General features: G+C 39.2%; 1 protein-coding gene across 7 annotated transcripts in view; it reads left to right on the forward strand.

Moving 5' to 3' along the window:
* LOC139478214 (serine/threonine-protein kinase MARK1-like) overlaps positions 1 to 16,186 on the forward strand; it is a 259,220-nt gene that overhangs the window by 85,675 nt on the left and 157,359 nt on the right. For all 7 annotated transcript variants that reach the window (XM_071260595.1, XM_071260601.1, XM_071260596.1 and 4 more), the window contains exon 3: positions 2,139 to 2,305. In XM_071260595.1, coding sequence (XP_071116696.1) covers positions 2,139 to 2,305 — 167 coding nt within the window. The remainder of the gene's footprint in view (positions 1 to 2,138; positions 2,306 to 16,186) is intronic.

The raw sequence follows: 16,186 nt of genomic DNA on the forward strand, positions 1-16,186 counted from the left end.
TATTTGGTGCTGAAGACTCACAGAGTCATTTGGGTAAGGAAAATAGATGTTTTCAGCGATTAGGTAATAATTCTGGTTTGATGTTTTCAAGGTGAAATTGAATCCTCTGCTATGGATGTTTAAATGACAGTAATGACAGGAAATGCTCCATTTCAAGAACTTTTTAATCCATCTCATAGTTTCTGATAAAATGTCCTGATGAGATTAATGTCTGTGTTAAGATATCTTTGGAATCACGTTGATGTCATTTATTACAGAGGTATGAGGATTCAACACTGAAATAGTCACCTTTAGTCAGAAAATGACGTCTGCTCTGATTAAATGAATGTTGAATTAGCCTATAAGAGTCATTTGTAGGTTTTATAAGAATGAGTTAGAGCTTGGCAGTTACGTAAAACCTTCATTGCCTTTTGAACCCTTTAAGATGGCGGGTGTAGATGCAACATGTGGTTCGGGAGTGATAATCATTGGCATACATGAACGTGAACCTACACTCATCACAACCAGCTAAGGGAGCTAATATTGATGACGATTCAAACCAAAAGTGTGTAATGGACATACGCATTAGATGTGATATGAGGTGAGGTAAGGTGATATGGGGTTTAACGTCGCGTCCAATATTATTGCACTTATATAGCGACGTGCATGTACGTGTGTGTGTTTGTGTGGTTGCTTGTACTAGTCTAGACTGATGCTGATTTATAGTGCTAGCTCACTGAGATACCATGCCGCAGTTTAACATGAATACCCCACTCAGACACAGTATAATGACTCCAAGCCGACCAGTCCTTGTTTTAGCCCCTTAATGCCGAGCACCAGACAGGGTAACAACAAGTACCATCTTTTAACGTCTTTTGGTATGACGCGGTCGTGAATCGAACCCTGGACCTTCCGCTGTCTTGGCGGACCCTCTACCCCTAGACCACGGAGGTGGTCCAGATGTGATATGACATGCACAGGCTAATCCAGAGGGGGTCCAAGGGGGTCCAACGGGGTCTGGGACCCCCAACCTTTTGAAAACCAAATGTAGTATGTTGTAGGGAGTAAAATTGACTGATGGAGAATTTTCTGACCTTGACATATATTGCAGCAGCAATGTGCGGATTCTCCTAAGGGAGTTCAGAAGGTACTTTGATTTACCCAGTAGGTGTTTGGTAACTTTGATTGTATAAATTTCTATTAGCTATGCCCCAAAACATGAGATTCAGATTGTTAGTTTGGATGGATAGCTCAGTCACCTTGAATTTGCTTTGCATTCCTTAGATGTGCAGGATCCTCCACTGATCATAGGTTTGAAACAAAGATTGCTCCGGTTTCACCAGTATTATCCATTCCATCCAGTTTCATTCACCATAGCGGTCTCGTGGATAGAGTGTCTGCCCAGAGTTTGGAAAGTTGGTGGTTCAATCTCACGTCACATCTTAATGTTGAAAAATGGTACTTGTTGTTGCCCTGCCTGGCTCTGTGCATTAAGAGAATGAAACAAGGACTGTTCAGGTGGTACAATCGCACGTTGCTTCATACCTAAAGACGTTGGAAGATGATACTTGTTGTTACCCTGCCTGGCATTCTGCACTAAGGGAATGAAACAAGGACTGGATGGATGGTTCAGTCTCACATGGCGTCATACCAAAAAACGTTGAAAGATGGTACTTGTTGTTACACTGCCTGGCACTCTGCATTTCAAAAGACGTTGAAAGATGGTACCTATTGTTGCCCTGCCTGGCACTCTGAATGAAGGGAATGAAATAAGGACTTGTGGGTTCGGAGTCAGTACACTGTGTCTGAATGGGGTTATCATGTCTGTCTCAAGATAGCTCAGCAGACTAGCAATATAAAACTTAGTCCAGACTTGTTCATGCGGCCACACACACTTATTTATGCATGCACATTGCTATGTAAGTGTAATAATTTTTTAACACACCATTAAACCCCATTCCACCCCAAATCACCATAGCAGTAAAGGTCAAAGAACTGCATCACGTCAGGATTTCCTGCCACAGTAAACAGACATGTCATGATATTCATGATAATGGTTATATGTAGTTTTAAACTCTTTTAGATGTCATAATCAGTCTCCAATTTCAGCCATTTCACATCATGTTGCACAATATTTGACAAATTTGTTTATATTTCAGGCATCCTCGTTATACTGTTTGGTCACCGAATATGCCTCAGGCGGAGAACTGTTGGCATATATCAAAATGCATAAAGACTATCGGCTGTCGGAGGATAAATCTCGTACATTTGTACGTCAGATGGTCTCAGCAATACATTACCTCCATGAGAGGGGCGTAGCTCACAGGTAGGAACTGTTAAAAATATATATATTTCTTAAGAATTTCATTTGCAGTCCTTTTGGTGCCAAGCCTGTTGTTCCAATCCTGGATACCACTAAGGGATTTTGTGAATTTGGTTAGAAATGTGGGCTGGCATGTTGTACATTTCATTCTCACACTTGTCTATTTCATGTTGTGTGTTGCATATTGTGTTCTCATTAGTGTATATCTACATGCTTGTACATTACATGACAGCAACAACTCCATCACATATACATGGCATATCTTTCAAGACAACATGTAACAAATCATAAACATATTTTTAAAAAGACATGCATATGTTTTTTTATGATTTCTTTTTTCATGTGCGAAGTTCCAACTGTTCAAACAATGTGCACGACCCATAGTGTCTTAAATGCAATAGACATGGTGGATAGAAATGTCATCTGTCTAAAAACAAAAGCAATAACAGTTTACAAATAGCAATAAGCACAATAGACATGTAAATATCACCTGTCAATAAAGATGCCTGTGTCATTACAGAGTTCCCAGAAATGTGATTAACATTTGGAATTCACTCCTTTTAGAATGGATATTTTGGGAAATGACATTTGGTCTTCTCATCTTGACAATAAAATGACCAACATTGAAAATGCATGGACAAGAAATGAGAAATGTTTTTTGTTTTTGGACATCTTTCATATGAAGATAAAAACATTTGCATTTTTCGAGTACCGTACATGACTGTAGATGAGCCGAATTTTGAGGACCAGAAAAAAAGATTCTGTAGAAAGGGGTCGGCTTATGTATGGGTTACATTTCATCAAATTCTATTTCTGTTGGTGAAAAAACTACATCGCATCGCTTCAGGTGAATGAACAACACTATCACAAACTTTGTCAATGAAAATGTGAAATTTGCATTTAAACATCACTAGACATGATGATTTACCATTTCGATTGTATTTTGTGTTATGCTAGGCTAGACTAGGGATAAAGATTACTGAAATGATCGGAAAAAATAATATCTTAAGTTACTATTTTACTACGAATAATATATTCTGATATGGTGTTATTTTAATTGCAGGTTTTACAATATATTTCTAAATAATGATAACCATAAACTGAGTTATGCAGTAGCACAATTTGACAAATCACCTTTAAGGTTTCGCCCGATCTCTCTAATTTCCATCACAGAAACAACATGTTGACATTTAATGGCCAAACTACAACAAATCCCTGTAAGGATAACATCATCATCATAGTGGAAGCTGACAAAGGCAACGCAGCAGTCGTCATCCCAGCCATCATGCTACAACAAATATTACTTTTGATGAGTCAAAGTATGGCAGTTATGATATATGTATCCATTTTCTGTCAATAAAGGTTCGTGTTCAAGGTGTCAATAGCGGTAATATGATCGTGGTTGTAGTAAATAACAGTGAGTTGGTAAAGTGGACCTTATGGAATGGGGCCAACGGGAGTTGTAAGAACAACAAAATTAATGTAAATATTATTGATTAAAATTAAAAAAATGATTCCAGATATACAATTAAACATATTTTATTACTGATGGTGTCACAACACGATTAACTTGATAATTCAATACAGACATGTTGATATTCTATTTTCAATGACAGATCACATTGAGACGTATTTTTAGGGTGGGGGTCCGGCTTATCTACCTCGCTTAACATTTTGATACAGATTTCGGCTTATCTATGGTCATATACGGTACATTCGTAGAATATCATCATTGTTACAGGTGTGCATCCTCAGTTACATGGATTTACACAAATTGTAAAAAACATTCTCTGCTGTGAAGAATGTGCATCCACACTGAAGACAAAATCATACATTCACACCAGTAATCTGGTTTTATTTATGGCATTCCATCGCAGGGTTGCAAACAGCAATCTTTTTTATGTAGAAAAAGGATAGAAACATGTCCTTAAAAAAATAGGCTTTTTTAATTATCTATTGAAATATGCATGTATTTTGAATGAATAAAAAACACACTTTAAGATGATTTTTTAATGATGCTTGGTAATTAACTTTGAAAATGAACCAATTCCATTCCTTCTATCTACTTCAACTGCAAATGCAGAACCAACTGATGTTTTCCTTGCATGTTCATACTTATTGACCCGTGAGGATCCAGGGTTGAATAGGTTTTTAGCAACCCATTCGTGCCGTAAAAGGTGACTGTGCTTGTCGTAAGTGGCGACTTACGGGATCGGGTGATCAGACTCGCTGACATGGTTGATACATGTCATTGTATCCCAATTGTGTGGATTGACGCTCATGATGTCAATCACTGGATTGTCTTGTCAAGACTCGATTATTTAAAGATCGCCTTCAAATAGATGGAATATTGCAGAGTGCGGCGTTAAACAGCAATCAAAATCAATCCACATCATACTTATTGTCAAAAAACACAAATAGCCGAATGCAATTTTTCAGACCTGTCACATACAAAGAGGATTATATATGATAAATAAATGTTTTTGCAGTAAACAGGTAAGTCATACCAAACATTTTTCAACAGAGAAGTTCAAGCTGGAGTGATTTACTGAAGAATCTGGAAATTACAGGAACTGAACAAGGCTGAACTAGCAACTGATTCCATACTTGATTACAAGAAGCCTTTCCTGAAAAGGCAATATCATAATTTATGAGATAGCTCTGTAAAATACCCAGGAATGTATAGAATTAATTATTTAGAAGTCATGATTAATAACCATTAATTTAGTATCCCAAAAATATATATATTGGTGCAGTGCATTAAGTTGATATTTCATATCACAGATATGGCAAAGCTCTACGTGGCTATATCATGTTAGCAGTATTGATTGTGTGTAGCTAAGTGCGAGTAGTATGTCGATTACTAGAATTTCCAATAGCGATAGATTTTGTACAGTTGGCATTGTCTCTTCCATTGTGGTGTCAAATCGAGGAACATAGTTAGTGTGTTTACGGCTTGCCACCAGCTAGTGATTTGCACTCAACTATCAGCTTTCGGAAAGTATTCACACATCTCTCCCTCGGACTTTTAAATTATTCACTTGGTCAAGGTCGACCATAATGAAGGATGTGTTTTGGTGTTGTGTTCTATGTCCAGGAACAAGTTTTTGTGAAAACAATTGTTTTGAAGTTTTAGTTAAGTGAATGCTTTATGATTTCAGAATTGAGTTTTGATGTTCCTTTTATCTGCAACATTTCATTGGAAACAAAAACAATTAAATTTTCTACAATATGTCCCATTTGTATGTTTGCTGTTTGAAATTTGTTCCTGGCAAAAATGAACTTTTAGTTTGTTTTTTCCTCCTGTCAGAAAAACGGAATTTCTGAGGCATTATTTTTATCTGATTTATAGTGTATTTTTGAAGACTTTGATACCATCACTGTGTAAACATGGATGAGATGGTAGTAGATAGCTAGTGTTTAAATGTCAAGGCTGCATGCTGAAAATAAACAATTTTATTCTGTCATCAGATATTAAAATGTTGGTCCTAAAAACCCTGATTGACTAACATAGAAACAAAATCGTCTTTTCATCATCATACTTCAAAGGTTGCCAACTACTAGTTTCTTTTTAATTTTTAGGAGTATTGAAGTTTATTGCTTGTGGAATACTTGCATAGCCTTCCACTGCTATGATTATGTTTAGGGTGGAGAGATGCTATATGTTCCTCCGTTTGGGGTAGCCATGATTATGTTTAAGGTGGAGAGATGCTATATGTTCCTCCATTTGGGGTAGCCATGATTATGTTTAAGGTGGAGAGATGCTATATGTTCCTCCATTTGGGGTAGCCATGATTATGTTAAGGGTGGAGAGATGCTATATGTTCCTCCATTTGGGGTAGCCATGATTATGTTGGATGGAGAGATGCTATATGTTCCTCCATTTGGGGTAGCCATGATTATGTTTAGGGTGGAAAGATGCTATATGTTCCTCCATTTGGGGTAGCCATGATTATGTTTAGGGTGGAGAGATGCTATATGTTCCTCCATTTGGGGTAGCCATGATTATGTTTAGGGTGGAGAGATGCTACATGTTCCTCCATTTGGGGTAGCCATGATTATGTTTAGGGTGGAGAGATGCTATATGTTCCTCCATTTGGGGTAGCCATGATTATGTTTAGGGTGGAGAGATGCTATATGTTCCTCCATTTGGGGTAGCCATGATTATGTTGGGTGGAGAGATGCTATATGTTCCTCCATTTTGGGGTAGCCATGATTATGTTTAGGGTGGAGAGATGCTATATGTTCCTCCATTTGGGGTAGCCATGATTATGTTTAGGGTGGAGAGATGCAATATGTTCCTCCATTTGGGGTAGCCATGATTATGTTTAGGGTGGAGAGATGCTATATGTTCCTCCATTTGGGGTAGCCATGATTATGTTTAGGGTGGAGAGATGCTATATGTTCCTCCATTTGGGGTAGCCATGATTATGTTTAGGGTGGAGAGATGCTATATGTTCCTCCATTTGGGGTAGCCATGATTATGTTTAAGGTGGAGAGATGCTATATGTTCCTCCATTTGGGGTAGCCATGATTATGTTTAGGGTGGAGAGATGCTATATGTTCCTCCATTTGGGGTAGCACCTTGTCCTGTGTACAGTGGAGAGGCCATAATTCAGGCAAGGTTAAGCAACATTGGTTGTGGAGAGGTGGATGGGGACTCCTAGCTTCACTTCTGTGATTTTTCAATGCTTCAGTCCTGCCTACACTGAAGCAGATATATGTGGTGGCCCCTTAGGCAAGAAACTTTGTTTGAAATATGCCTCTGTTCACCCTGCAATGAATGGGTACCTGGTAGGATGAGATGGTAATGTGACTGTGAACCTACATGTGCCTCGTAAGGCATCTTTGGTTGTATACTGAGAATGAAAACTGAGTGCACACTGATCGGAATTAAATGGGATTATCATTATTACTAGTAGTAGTAGTAGTAGTGTCAGTAGTAGAGGTAGTAGTAGTAGTAGTAGTAGTAGTAGTAGTAGTAGTAGAGGTGGTGGTAGTTGTGTTACCATGACAATATCCTGATTTACATTGACTTCTGTGTAGATATGGTGAATGATAAATAATTTAATCCTTGGGAATTCGGACTCAGATCTCAATATTCTCTCACCCACTTGTATGCTCTCTGAAGAGTTGCACAGATGTAGGGAATCTCTGTGTGTGCAGAGCTATCACGTCACAAATTGTGCCATACATGATACTAATCATACTTTGCAGTTGCCAAAAAAGTCAAACTTTGAGCCTGTATTGAATATACTCTTAAAAGATCATAGCTTTAAAAAATATATTTCCCAGTGCATCTATAAGGGTGTGAAGAAATATGACCCAAACAAATAGTGAAATGCATTGTTGGAAAGGAGACGGCATGATACTAGATACTTATTTATCAATGTTATATCCTGTGTGGGAATAAACTTGTTGACAAATGGGAATAAACTTGTTGACAAAAGTGAAAGATGAGATTTTCAACTTTGAAATATAAAATCTTAAAACTGTGACAATGTTTGACTACAGACACTGGACAAGGATCATGTTGATACAGCTTTTATACACAAGTGATGGGGTGGAAATATCGTGACCAAGGCTTGTAGATTTTCTTTGATGGACATGTTGCCCATGTATATAGACATGTCAGTTTAAGATAAGTAGTCTTGAGTATAATAACTACACAGGTACACATTTCTTCCAGGCAGTAAGACATACAGGTTAATGTCTAGTTGCCTAGGTTATGATATCATCCGTAGACAACAAATACAATTCATCAGTATTTTTGAACAAATGACGCCAACATTCCTGTGATGTAGATATGGTTATAGTGTTCAACAATCTGGACAATGTTTGTGGGGGTATACCCCACCTGATGATCACCTGATTGAGGAGGGTTGTCAGAACAGGCTGCTGCACGTTGGGATGAGTCTTGATCTGTTGTCACCCAGGTATTATCTTCATTTTACTTATGTTTATACCTACAACTACCTACCTGCACACCGGCCTAGATAGACGGGGTCACCCAGTGCCAGCATAGCTCACCTGTGTGGTGGGGAGTGTTGTGGCGACTGGTGGTATTGGATGGGTACATTTGGTGAGGGTGAGGAGGTGTGTGTTGTTGGGGAGGAAGTGGGTTCAGATAAAAAAGGTGGGGTGCTGTGAAGTAGGGTGGGGTGCTGTGAAGTAGGGTGGGGTGCTGTGAAGTAGGGTGGGGTGTAGTGAGGGAGGGTGGGGTGTAGTGAGGTAGGTTGGGGTGTAGTGAGGTAGGTTGGGGTGTAGTGAGGTTTAAGGGATGTGGTGGGGTAGGGTGGGGTGTAGTGAGGTAGGTTGGGGTGTAGTGAGGTTTAAGGGGTGTAGTGAGGTAGGGTGGGGTGTAGTGAAGTAGGTTGGGGTGAAGTGGGGTGTGTTGGGTGTAGTGGGGTAGGTTGGGGTGTAGTGAGGTAGGTTGGGGTAAAGTGGGGTGTGTTGGGTGTAGTGGGGTAGGTTGGGTTGTAGTGAGGTAGGGTGGGGTGAAGTGAGGTAGGTTGGGGTAAAGTGGGGTGTGTTGGGTGTAGTGGGGTAGGTTGGGTTGTAGTGAGGTAGGGTGGGGTGAAGTGAGGTAGGTTGGGGTAAAGTGGGGTGTGTGGGGTGTAGTGGGGTAGGTTGGGGTGTAGTGAAGTAGGTTGGGGTGAAGTGGGGTGTGTTGGGTGTAGTGGGGTAGGTTGGGGTGTAGTGAGGTAGGTTGGGGTGAAGTGGGGTGTGTTGGGTGTAGTGGGGTAGGTTGGGGTGTAGTGAGGTAGGTTGGGGTAAAGTGGGGTGTGTTGGGTGTAGTGGGGTAGGTTGGGTTGTAGTGAGGTAGGGTGGGGTGAAGTGAGGTAGGTTGGGGTAAAGTGGGGTGTGTGGGGTGTAGTGAGGTAGGGTGGGGTGTAGTGGGGTTTAATGGGGTGTAGTGAGGTAGGTTGGGGTGTAGTGAAGTAGGGTGGGGTGTAGTGAGGTTTAATTGGGTGTAGTGAGGTAGGTTGGGGTGTAGTGAAGTAGGGTGGGGTGTATTGAGGTTTAAGGGGTGTAGTGAGGGAGGTTGGGGTGTAGTGAGGTAGAATGGGGTGTAGTGAGGTAGGATGGGATGTAGTGAGGTGGGGAGTAGTAAGGTAGGCGGAGGTGAAGGGATGGGTAGGGTTGGAGGTATGGGGGCAGAGTGTAGAGTGGGATAGAGGTCAAAATGGAAACAGGGAGGACATGGGGAAGAATCTGTTAAAAGGCAGGTAAGGTTTATGTCAGCTGCTTATTCACTATACTCAGGAGGCTACTGTACACATTTATGTATTGTGTGGAGTATAATAAGAAAACCGAGGATCAGGGCGAACATGTTTTTTTTTGTGAAATTAGGGTGGGTCATAAATAGACACATGTGGCTTCCCTCGGGCTGATTCCTAGAACAGCAGGATGGTAATATAGATATATGTTGGGGATTTGTAGTAAATTAGGTGGGCCATACACCATACAACATCCAATAAAAACAGAGTCAGGTGAAGGGGCGTAGATTAAGGGATAGAAGAAAGTTGAGTGTGGGAAGGAAACTTAGGGGTAGACTGGAAACTAAGGGTAGGATGGGGGAGGGGGGTTGTGACTGGACAAGGGTAGGGTGGGAGAGGGGGGTTATGACTGGACAAGGGTAGGGTTGGGGGAGGGGGTTGTGACTGGACAAGGGTAGGGTGGGGGGAGGGGGTTTGTGTCTGGACAAGGGTAGGGTGGGGGTGGGGGCGGTGACTGGACAAGGGTAGGGTGGGAGGAGGGGGTTGTGACTGGACAAGGGTAGGGTGGGAGGAGGGGGTTGTGACTGGACAAGGGTAGGGTGGGGGTGGGGGCGGTGACTGGACAAGGGTAGGGTGGGGGAGGGGGTTTGTGTCTGGACAAGGGTAGGGTGGGGGGTGGGAGGTTGTGACTGGACAAGGTTAGGTGAAGGGGAGGGAGTTTGTGACTGGATTCAACCCCCATGCTAAATTGACTTATACAACAATTAAAACAACTTTCCGATCTGGTCCCAACTGGGGCTGAATCTCACTGATAATCACAACATAGAATTCAAATATTTATTGTGTTAAGTTGACACCCATACAAAACATACCCCTCTACTGCTTATCTTCAAAGTTAAACTTATGGATACTTACTATCAATGTTAAGTATCAAAACTTGAACATGAAACTGTCAAGAACAGGTCTAGATATACCCAAGAGGTTTCACCTGAGTTGTTAGCACTATTGTGAGGTCCCTCAACCATGTAACTAGGACAATCAATATCTGTCAACAAACAAACTGAAATCAACACCCTGTGCAACCACAACATATGGAACAAGAGTCTGTCGAAGTGTCATCAATTTCAGACCTTGTCTATTTCACTCTGAAAAATCCCTAGTTTCAACTACAAGGTTTACCTGTTCTGACAGATAGCATCATAATTGCCAGTTAATAATTTAGCATCGTCACTATCAATCTATATGCAAGTCCAGACAGAAACTAGGACAGCAACATGTACACCATCAGCTGTGAAATATACAACAATACTGTCAGGCTATGTACACCATCAACTGTGGAATAGACAACAATACTTATAACAGAGAATCCGGCAGATCGCAACATGTTTGTAGATATACCAGGAGGTCAAAATATACTTTGGAATGAATGGAATTTAGATCTTTGTGATAATGAAAAGCTTGAATTTTGTAATGTCAATGGCTAAGGATGAGCAACTACACTCTTTTGTCAGCATTTTAGGGTGTTTGCAGCCCTGAAACATGTTCCCTGCTTGTTGAAATAAACACCTTTTATTGCAATGATGCACCCCAATAACTTTACAGACCTGTTTATGCTGTTAGGTAATAATGCATTGCTATCATCGAGAATCAGGATGAGTATGGCATAGGTCATATGGTTAATTACTGTTATGTTTTCCTCTATTGCTGCAGATTTTACTTTTATCACTTCATAAAAGAAGTGCCGAAGGGACTTTGAAACAGGAATAGACATGAATTAAGATAGATTATTTAAATATATACTTAGAAAGACTGTCATCATGAACACAGTGAAACCTCTTTAATAGGGGCACCTTGTGAAACAAACTGTCCAGTATAAACAGTGTCAACTTTGCAAAGGTTATGTTCCTGTGGTGAAGTTTATTGAATTTATTTAGGAATGTAATTGAGCGCAGTAAAAAATATACAAATTATGAAAAATGTACCTTTATACCTTTTCAAAACAATTATCCAGAATAGACAGTATCCATATTAAACAGGTTGATGTTAAGGTCTTTATGACTTCAAAATTACTAATGCCTAATTCCTGTGGACATAAATCTGTTCAGAAGAAACTATGTATTAATAATGTCAATCCAGATAGATTAATGTTTATAAGTTCTCTCCCATCCTTGTACATTCATATAGATATCGCTCATAGTTACTGTTTGGTGTCTAGAAGGTAATGTTTCTGGTGGATTATAATGTCTCGCCATTTTCAAATTACCTTGATGCTTCATGTGTTAGAGTTCACCAAAGCACATACTGAACTTTTAAGAGTTCACATAATAATCTACTCTTTATCCTGATCAAAACACCCTTAATCCTTCTTCACACTTCGCTCATGACCATCATACGACAACATTGAATATATAAGGATATGTAAGTAAGAGATGATATATATTTTAGAAATATCATGTCAAATCCTTTAAGTCCAGTGATAACAAAGCCTATAGGTGCTCTTTGCGAGTTATTTCAAGTTTCTATTACCTCAAAATTGAGGGTTCGTATGAACTTTAGAAACTTTCTTGTGTGGAAAATATGATATTTAATTCTCAGTAAGCAAAACCCTGCTTATATTTTCATCAGGGTGTCTTTGAAGTATGTTTATTGTCTCCGTAAACTTTGTCCCTTAGAAACTATGTGGCTGTGAAGATCAGCACATTCCTAGCTTTGTCCCCTGAAATATTTTTGTCCCCATAAGCCCTAAGATTGGAGGGGATAACAGATAGCTGTATAAATTTTACACCAGCATGACTACATGAAACTACTGTTAGTTATCGTGTTATCCAGAAAACCGTTATTTTCCCCCCTTAATATGAACACAGCAGGAAAGACCCATCTCTTCTGACAGTGTCTTGTTTCAAGTCCCTCCTTCACCTATAAATACTTATCTCTGTACAACGGTATCTGACAGTTTATGCTTCACTGATCTTGATATTTACTGTAGTGTACCCAGAAATCCACCAGTTGAGATATATGTTAATATCCATCATGTTAATATGAGCATCATTTCAAATGTAAAATTTAGAATGTGAAAAATACACCTTAAATGAAAAGCATTAGTCTGTCTTACAGACCCTGATACATTTATATCAACTACAGCCCATTCAGGTCTATAATGTTTGGCAAGTCTAGATTACTGCAGTATCTGAAAATGAAGACAATCACTGGGCTCCCTTTTTATTAGATTTTTATTAAGATAACTGAACAACTGTTTTTTTCTGTATGATATGTTCATTTCAGAGACTATATGTTAGTCTAGAAAAGCATCAAAGATTGTGTTACAAATATAAAGTATTTATTTGTTTTTTCTGTACTCTATTTTCTACCAGGAATTGCCTTGTTTATTACAAGCTGTTACATATCTACTGCTTTGAATAAAAAAATGTTTTCTCAGCTGAAAGAGAAAAATTATAAATCTTTTGAAACAGGTGTTCCATTTAGTGCACCAGCTTTGGAGTTCATGTATGAAATAAACAACATATTAACTGCCATGTGTTACATAGATTTTATTGGGTGATAGGCACAGAACTGAATATCAAAGATATGTGCTTGCATGACATATTGAAATTGACAAGCTGTGCTGGGAAATGCTGGATGAACAACAACATAGTTGCATATTTTGGTTTAGATTACATATGTTAAGAGGATATGAATGTATTTTGTAAGGGTGATGTAGGGTGTAAGGGTGATATAGATATATAAAACCCTGAAATGAGCACCACAAAAGGTGTAATTTTTAGGTCTATTGAAATTGACGATGTGGCTAACAGAGCCTCCACTGTGAAACATTCGACTTATGCGTAATGTACAACTGACACTTGAGTGACAGACTGAAAATTTCAGTGTAAGACGTATCAGCTTGGAATGCTCTTTTTGTATATATTTATGATGTAATAAATTGGTTATACATTCACCTAAGCTTGAAATAGAAGTGAAATAGACATCATTGATAAAGATGCATTTAGAGAGGGTGGAAATATACCATGTACACTTATATAACCCCTGTGGGTTTCTGGCTGAGAATAAGGCCCCGTTCCTCTTGCTGGTAAAGACTCTCTCTCTACATAAGGGATCAGGGCCCCGTTTCACTAAGCGATGGTAATGCTACGTCTTTCGTAACTCCTATACTTTAACATAGACTTACGACAGTCGTAGCCTCACAGTTGCTTTGTGAAAAGGGACCAAGGTGGTCGGGCTCTTTGACTTAGCGATTGCATGTCTTGCAAGCCTTGATTGATGCTCATGCTATCGGTCACTGATTTGAATGGTCCAAACTCCACTATTACAGGCCTCTGTAGTATGGATTAGAGGAATATTGCTGACTGAGGCATTAAACAGCCTTCCCTCAATCACTGACTTTTTTTATACATTGTCGTCGTCAGCTTCATGCTGAGTATGGAAGTACCATCTTCACTGTTATATACCTATGTGGAAATACCATCTTCACTGTTATATACCAGTGTGGAAATACTATCTTCACTGTTATATACCAGTGTGGAAATAACATCTTCACTGTTACGTACCAGTGTGGAAATACCATCTTCACTGTTATATACATATGTGGAAATTCCATCTTCACTGTTACATACCAGTGTGGAAATACCATCTTCACTGTTACGTACCAGTGTGGAAATACCATCTTCGCTGTTATATACATATGTGGAAATACCATCTTCACTGTTACATACCAGTGTGGAAATACCATCTTCACTGTTACATACCAGTGTGGATATACCATCTTCATTGTTATATACCAGTGTGGAAATACCATCTTCATTGTTATATACCTGTGTGGAAATAACATCTTCACTGTTATATACCAGTGTGGAAATTCCATCTTCACTGTTACATACCAGTGTGGAAATACCATCTTCACTGTTACGTACCAGTGTGGAAATACCATCTTCGCTGTTATATACATATGTGGAAATACCATCTTCACTGTTACATACCAGTGTGGAAATACCATCTTCACTGTTACATACCAGTGTGGAAATACCATCTTCACTGTTACATACCAGTGTGGAAATAACATCTTCATTGTTATATACCTGTGTGGAAATAACATCTTCACTGTTATATACAGCAGCAAGCGTTCATTAGTCAAACAACGTCAGCAAGGTGAGAGGAACAAGCAACGGCTATCCTCACATCACAAACTTCAAGTGGGACAGTTATGTGGTTAAAGTGTGTTTTTAGTCACAGTGTATTGTGTTTCTGGGGGATAGGAGCGAGGGCCTGAAATGTACACCTGACGTGTCTCCACCCAGCTGATACCTGTCCAGACTGGCGCACGTCTATGTCACTGATGTACCAGACCATGGTCTAATTGACGACTCGCTGATCGGCACAACGTCTGACTCACTGAATCATCGTTTTATGACTATAACCTTGCTCTTTGCATGGTGAATGTTAATGTGTAAGAAATAGGCTTAATGATAATCTGATAACTACATGCCTGATTATGTGCCTATTGCAGGATAGCCAGGTGTCATTTGCAAGAGTGATCTTGTACATTATGTAATAAGGCAGATTCAATACAGGAGCACTGAGGTGTATATTCCATGTCAGTTTCAGGGTTGTTTATATCAAGTTGGAATGTGTTGAAAGAGATTAACATAGGAGTTTGTGCTATATTATGACAGCATGTGAGATTAAATAAAAGCGACAAACCCTTTCCATTTTCATAAGAAATTTCTCCCAAAAGCAAAGTCCATTGTACAATTCTGACTATATGAGCATGTGTTTATAAATCACTTTCAAATAGTGATGATACCAGGTGTTCACAAATAGGTGAGTGTGTCCTGCCTCGCTAGTGGCACCCATTACAAACACATGCAAAGGCATGTCAATTACACACCTGAAAAACACAGGAACATATGGTACAAGTCAAAATAGGGAATTGCATCGGACATCATTCTTGTCACTAATGCATCAAACTTGGTAATAAGTACAATAGTTGAAATTACCAGTAACATCATCAGAGTTTTATGTAGTAGATGAACCTTTTTACAATAAGAATATATTTTTAAATTTGTCATTTTCATGATGCTTTTTTTAGTCATTTTTAATATCACACACGCACACGCACTCTCACACAAACACACATATATCTATATCAATAGGATTTGAGTTTTGTGACATATTTAATACTATTGATCTTTTCGTATATTTGTCTTATCCTTGACAGGCCTCAATGGATCATTTATTTTAAAAATCAAACCACTTACTTACCCTCTAGTAAAGCTATATCTTTAATAAAAAATATTTAAATCATCTCTAATCTTTCTTTTTTTTACAAAAATAACCCACAAAGGATTTATCCTATCACATTTAAGCTCCTTGAAATCTTCAACTATGCAATAAATCCATGAAGAGACTATATTATAATACCACTCACACCTCACAAGCATACCACATGAAAAATAAGACGAAGAGATGAGAGCTGTTTTAGAGGCCCCTATACACCTGCAATGCTTCAATTGTCAACCCCAAGTGTTGGTAAACAGCTCTTGCTTACTTAGACACAAGATGAATCTACCCGTGTCAATTTTTGTTTAGCTTTTAAGTCGCCCATTTCAAGGCAATCATGTCAGTTTTGACACCAAATACCTGTAAGACG

The sequence above is a fragment of the Haliotis cracherodii genome, unplaced genomic scaffold (assembly GCF_022045235.1).
Source record: "Haliotis cracherodii isolate W230 unplaced genomic scaffold, xgHalCrac1.p SCAF_4, whole genome shotgun sequence".
Lineage (NCBI taxonomy): Eukaryota > Metazoa > Mollusca > Gastropoda > Lepetellida > Haliotidae > Haliotis > Haliotis cracherodii.